Genomic DNA, 6,541 nt, shown 5'->3' on the forward strand with positions numbered 1-6,541 from the left:
AATCAGCGACTCTTAACAAGGCCGTCTACTGGAGGATTAATGATTAGGGTCATTCAGATCAACCTTCATCGGAGCGAGACGGCAACTATAGCTCTGATGGAACAATTGAAACAGGTAAGATAAACATTGGATTAATTCAGGAACCTTGAACTGTTAAGATTGTTAAAGCTACCTGTTTTTAGGCTTACCTTTTTTGCCTGTTTAAATTATAAGATATATTTTTTGTTTCAGTTTTAGTTCAGTCTTTTATTTAGATTTTTTGGAGTAGTGCAATTTAGTTTAAGTAATATTATTTTGTATAATTTATATTTGGGTTTTAATTCACTAATTTGTAAGTTTTATTTTAATAGATTTTAAGTTTTAAATTAAATAGTTTTAATGCATTAGTTTGTAAGTTTTAGCATATAAGTTATATAGTTTCACAATTTATTTGTTCACTTTTTAATATTAACAATGTTCTTGGTTTTTTTGTAGTGTTGATGATTAAATGTTCACTGTTTTTTTGTAAAATTACAAGATTAGTAGGTTTTGTTTTGCTCACTAACACTTGTCACACGGGGGGGGGGGGGACTTGTCTTCGCGACGGTAATTACATGAGAACTGATTATTCTCCAATTTGCATCGTCACATCAAACCTGTTTTGGCTGTTGACGATGCTTATTTATTGGAGCATTGGATTTTACCGGTGGCTGCATAAATGTATGTGTGTATGTGTAAGTGTTTACATTATTTACATCATTTTGTTATGATGCCATTTATGCGGCCGCCGGTAAATATCCAACCAACAGTGTTGGGCAAATTAATAGCAATATTATGAACATTTTCTGGGCCCCGAATGACAAGTGTAAGTATTCATTTCTAATATACGACGAGTAAAATTACAAGATTAGTAGGTTTTGTTTTGCTCACTAACACTTGTCACACGGGGGGGGGGGGGGGGGGAACTTGTCTTCGCGACGGTAATTACATGAGAACTGATTATTCTCCAATTTGCATCGTCACATCAAACCTGTTTTGGCTGTTGACGATGCTTATTTATTGGAATTCAGCATTGGAATTTACCGGTGGCTGCATAAATGTATGTGTGTATGTGTAAGTGTTTACATTATTTACATCATTTTGTTATGATGCCATTTATGCGGCCGCCGGTAAATATCCAAACAACAGTGTTGGGCAAATTAATAGCAATATTATGAACATTTTCTGGTCCCCGAATGACAAGTGTAAGTATTCATTTCTAATATACCATAAGGATCTTCGGTCTTCAGTTCCTCGGCATGTTCTTGATTGGCCCAGCAAACACGTAGCCCAGTTGAGTGTTGTAGGCCAGGACATCTCCAATACCAGCTGCTGTACACCCATCTTTCCTTATGGCGGAGTACGTGTCCGCCCCCAGTTCCACATCGATTGGACTATTTCCTCGGGGATCAGGGTCAGCAAGGGCGTAATTTGTAAAGCATCTTGTGGGGTCTTCTAGTATTGGGTCTGAGTAAATGCGTCTTGGGAGATCTTCGATAATTACCACATTTACCTTCAGACTCCAAGTACTGTTCGTGCGGCGGGTCGAAACGGTGAAGGTTGTGAATCGCTCCCCTTTGTAGCTCCGCGATTGCAGACCCAGGCGACGAAACGCGGCGTACGAAATCTTAGACATCGTCGCAGATTGGCTTATAATGGCTCGCAGCATACTAAAACCCTCCATGCCCTCGGCCGTTATGCGTACCATAGCCGTCGGTACAAAAACCAAATCCCATGCGAAGGCTGGGATGGTGACGGCTTCTATGTTGAGGGATACCTCGTCCAATTGAGACGCCCCGTGCAAAAGGGTATGGTGCCGGTCGTTGCATCTCCGGCAACCAGTTAAAGACGGGCAGTCGGGGGCCAAATGAATTCTCGCCAGGCAATTTCGGCAATACCCCCGACGCTCCACGGTCTCATACCGCTGGAAGGGCGTCTGTCTGCGGAACCTCTCACAGGCACTGAGGGCATGGTCATCTTGGCAGAGTCCACATGAATATTGCCAGTAGCTTGGTCTGTCTTGGCGCTGGCGGGGTCTTACGTCGGATCGACTTCTCTGTCGCCTTTCAGGGGATGTGGAACTGGGTCGATGGATGGGCCGTATGGGTCGATTGGTGCTTCTTGCTGTGGGACGGGCAGGTGAGTCTGGGCTACGGTTGCGATCGTCCAGACGGCAGTCCTGGTTGGGCAAGTAAGCGGCCATATCTGAAAAGAAATTAAGGCGAGTACTAAATTCTTTTTTGAGTGGGAATCCGACTAGTCAGTCGGAAAACAATTTGACAATTTTTGTAATGGGTCTGCTAATGTTGCCACTTGCCGTCGGTATGTCTACAACCCTGGTATTTTGGTCACTACCTGGATACGTTTTTTTCGATACGACCTAACTTCCATTCATGCGGAGCCAATCTATCATCTTTTACGACAACTAAATCTCCTTCTTTGATGTTCTCCTTTTCATATTTCCACTTAGTTCTTCTGTGAAGTTCGTGAAGATATTCTAATTTCCATCTGTTGCAAAAGTATTGTGAAATAACTTTGAGTCTTTTCCAACGATTGACTAAGCTTAAATCTGTATCTGAAATGTCTGGTTCAGCTGGGGTAAGAATAGGTGTTCCTATTAAGAAATGACCAGGTGTCAAAGGGGAAAGGTCGTTTGGGTCGTCGCTAGCAGGACTTAAGGGTCGTGAGTTAAAACAGCCTTCAATTCTTGATAAAATAGTTGTAAATTCTTCAAAAGTGAAATTCATTTTTGGGATACTTTTTCGTAAATGAATTTTAAATGATTTGACGCCAGCTTCCCACAAGCCGCCCATGTGCGGAGCACCAGGAGGAATAAATTTCCAAGTAAGATTTTGAGTGAAATTATTTTGAATTGTGCTATTTTGAATATTCTTCATGAAAGCTGATCTATCTCGCTTTAATAGATCAACCGCTCCCACAAAGTTAGTTCCGTTGTCCGAAAATATACAAGACGGACAACCTCGCCGACTAATAAACCTAGAAAAAGCGGCAAGAAAGGCATATGTCGACAAATCGCTTGTGGGTTCTAAATGTATAGCCTTAGTGGCGAAACAAACAAACAGGCACACGTAGCCTTTTGTAATAAAGCAGGCTCTTCCTGAATAACTTTTAATGTTAAAGGGTCCTGCAAAATCTACCCCTGTGTTTGTAAAGGGTCGAGAAAGAAAAGTGCGTTCGGGTGGTAGCGAAGCCATTATTTGAGTTTGGGTTTGTTTTTTGTGAATTAAGCAGATTCGACATTTTCGTATGGTTTGTTTGATAAGCGACTTGAGTCCAAATATCCAGAATTCTGACCTTAATACTCGGGTAATTAGTTGATTACCCCCGTGTAAAGTAACCTTATGAGTGAATTCCACTAATAATTTGCTAAGTTTTGCGCCATGTGGTAATATTATTGGGTGACGTTCGCTATAGGTAAGGGCTGGCGATTGTACCAATCGGCCATTTGCTCTAATAATACCCTTTGAGTCTAGAAATGGGTTGAGTGTCAACAGAGGACTTGAAGGAGAAATTTGAGTCTTTTTCATAAGTGCGTTGTATTCGTCTGCATATGCGAATTTTTTGGTACGAATTATACACGATCGTTTTCCATCTTGGATTTCATCTGATGTAAGGTCTTTTGATGAGGTTCGAAGGTGTTGCCTATTTGCTCCAGTATTTTTCCAGAGTCTTAGGGCATATGCGTATGATCGATAAACTTTAGATAAAGAGGAGAAATTTTTGAAAGGGTCATCTCTTTCAGCGAAAAGAGTCATAACTTTTGCCGTTTTGGCTTCCAAATTTGTGTCATTTGGGATTTCATATGATGGCCAACGGTCTTTTTGCATTCTGAGCCATTGAGGTCCCTGCCACCAGAGATCACTAGTCTTTAGCTCTGCAGGCGAACATCCACGGCTCGCAATATCAGCTGGATTATTTTCCGAATCAACATGCCTCCAATTTTCTTGTCCAACATTATCAGCAATTTCCGAGACTCTATTTCCAACAAATGTGCTCCAATGACAAGGAGGCTTTTTTAACCATGCTAAGACGATGGTAGAATCGGTCCAAAATTGTGTCGAATATTTTGATATCTGTAGGCTATTTACAATGGATTTTGCTAACTTTGATAGTAATACTGCCCCGCATAACTCGAGTCTGGGTATTGATAATTTTTTAATTGGAGCGACACGAGTCTTTGCTGCTAGCAAGAATGTATGTGTGGTATGGTCAGTATTTTCCACCCGGATATAAAGAGTGGCTCCATATGCGCTTTCTGATGCGTCACAAAATCCATGAATCTCTACAGAACCATCTAGCGTGTATTGAATCCATCGAGGAACTCTGAGATATTCAATATCTTTGCTATTTTTGACAAAATTGTTCCAGTTCATTTGTGTTATTGGCTTTAATTGATCATCCCAGTCAATTTTGTCTAGCCAGATTTGTTGCATTATTAACTTAGCTACGACAACTACCGGTGCCAGCCATCCACATGGGTCAAACAATTTGGCTATCGTTGATAAAACTTCTCGTTTTGAAGATACATTTTTATTTTCCATTGAGGGTGGTGTAAACGAAAAATAATCGCCTGAGATATTCCATCGAATTCCAAGGGTCTTAGTTGAAGCATCTTCGGAAATGTCTAGCCAATTGAGTGGTAGCAAATGTTCATGTGGAATATCTTGTATTATTTTGCGATCATTTGATGCCCACTTCATGAGTGTGAAACCAGCAGAGTCTAAAGCAGCAGTTAATTCTTTTCGAGCTTTTATTGATTCATCTTCAGTGTGACCGCCAGCTAATACATCATCAACATACAAATTATTCAAAATTATATTTGCGGCTCTAGGGTATGATTCTTTTACATCTTCTGCTAGTTTAAGAAGAGTTCTCAATGCTAAATATGGTGCGCAGTTAACTCCAAATGTAACTGTTAGCAGCTCATAATCTTCTATTGGGTTTTCCGGAGACTTTCTAAAGAGAATTCTTTGATATTTCGTTTGCTTTGAATCCAAAAGTATTTGGCGATACATCTTTGTTATATCTGCATTGAAGGCATATTTAAAAAATCTCCATTTTAGAATTTGTAGTACCAAATCTTGTTGTAAAATGGGTCCCGGAAACAATATGTCATTGAGACTTGTTTTGTTTGATGATGGGCAAGAAGCATTGAAGACGACTCTTAACTTTGTCGTGATTCGATCTGGCTTAATTACTGCATGATGTGGTAGATAATAATTTGGCATTTTATCTATTTCATTCGGATTGATTTTCCTCATATGACCAAGTTCTAAGTATTCTAGTATTGAGGCATCATATTGTTCTTTGATCTCTGGTGTTTTCATAAGTTTTTTCTCCATTCTGTAGAATTGAGCTAGGGCGATGTTTCTGGAATTCCCCAATTCCTCGCATTTTTTGAATGGGAGAGTCACCACATATCTTCCATCCTTGTTCCGTGTTGTTGTTTCAATGAAGTTTTGTTCACAAAATTGGTCTTCTTCTGACCGTAAAACTTTTTTAGGGGTCTCTTCCACCTCCCAAAAACGTGTAAGTACTTTCTCTATTGAAGTTGTATTTAGAAGTGATATTTGTTTTCGTTGAAGGATGCTTCCTGGTATGGGTCCTCCAACTATCCATCCAAATTTGGTTTTTTGTGTTAAAATTGATCCAAATGTTTTCATTGGAGTTCCAATTGTGAATATTAATGGTCCTATGTCCATTCCAATAAGTAAATCGATTGGTTGACTAACGTAAAATTTCGGGTCAGCCAGTTGTAATGCTGTTACATCTCGAAGTTGTAATTCATCTAAGTTTTGTGGTGGTAGATTTGAAGGTAAGTTCTTTAAAACTGGAGCCCTTTGGGTCAAAAATCCAAAAATTTGAGCAAAAATTTCCAAAAAATTTGATTTGGGCCAAGGTCCAAATATTTCCGCTGAAATAATTTTTTTATGTCCCATATATTTCAAAAGAAAATAATTTGGGTCAAAATCCAAATATTTTCAGCATAAATTTCAGAAATTGCAAAAAATTCAAGAAATTGCAAAAAAAAAAAATCCAAGGAAGAAATTTTTCCCAAAAAGTTGTCGTGTAATGTGTCACAAAATCAAAAAAGTATACCAGCAAAATATTTCTGCGAAAAATGCAAGAAATTAATTTTGGGTCACAGAAAAATTTTTAAGCTCCTTAGAGCAATAAATATTGTGCTAAATGGGAAAAAAGGTTAAAATTAGAATAAAAATAAAAAATTGTAAATATATGGGATCGATTTTATGTCTGTCCACCAGACTCCGATATATAATTTGTTCTCCAAAATTTTTTTAAAAAAATTAGTAGTTTAAGTTTCAAATGTATGTCTGTCCACCAGACGCTTGCTTGTTCGCCAATTTTTTTTTTCCAAAAAATTCAAATACGTTTGTAGGTTTTGTATAACATGTATGTCTGTCCACCAGACGCTTGCTTTTTTTTTTTCAAAAGTGTTTCAAAAAAATTTAGGTTATTTTTCGTCTGTCCACCAGACGCT

General features: G+C 38.7%; 1 protein-coding gene across 1 annotated transcript; it reads right to left on the reverse strand.

The window, feature by feature from the left end:
- Positions 1 to 223: 223 nt before the first annotated feature.
- Positions 224 to 3,359, reverse strand: LOC131804455 (uncharacterized). Its single transcript, XM_059127367.1, has 2 exons — positions 1,247 to 3,359; positions 224 to 494 (listed from the first exon to the last, which is right to left on the reverse strand). Exon 1 carries the CDS (start codon positions 2,219 to 2,221, stop codon positions 1,265 to 1,267), a length of 957 nt encoding a protein of 318 aa, XP_058983350.1. The 5' UTR covers positions 2,222 to 3,359; the 3' UTR covers positions 224 to 494; positions 1,247 to 1,264.
- Positions 3,360 to 6,541: the final 3,182 nt, after the last annotated feature.

The sequence above is a fragment of the Musca domestica genome, unplaced genomic scaffold, assembly GCF_030504385.1.
Source record: "Musca domestica strain aabys unplaced genomic scaffold, Musca_domestica.polishedcontigs.V.1.1 10, whole genome shotgun sequence".
In the NCBI taxonomy this organism is placed as follows: domain Eukaryota; kingdom Metazoa; phylum Arthropoda; class Insecta; order Diptera; family Muscidae; genus Musca; species Musca domestica.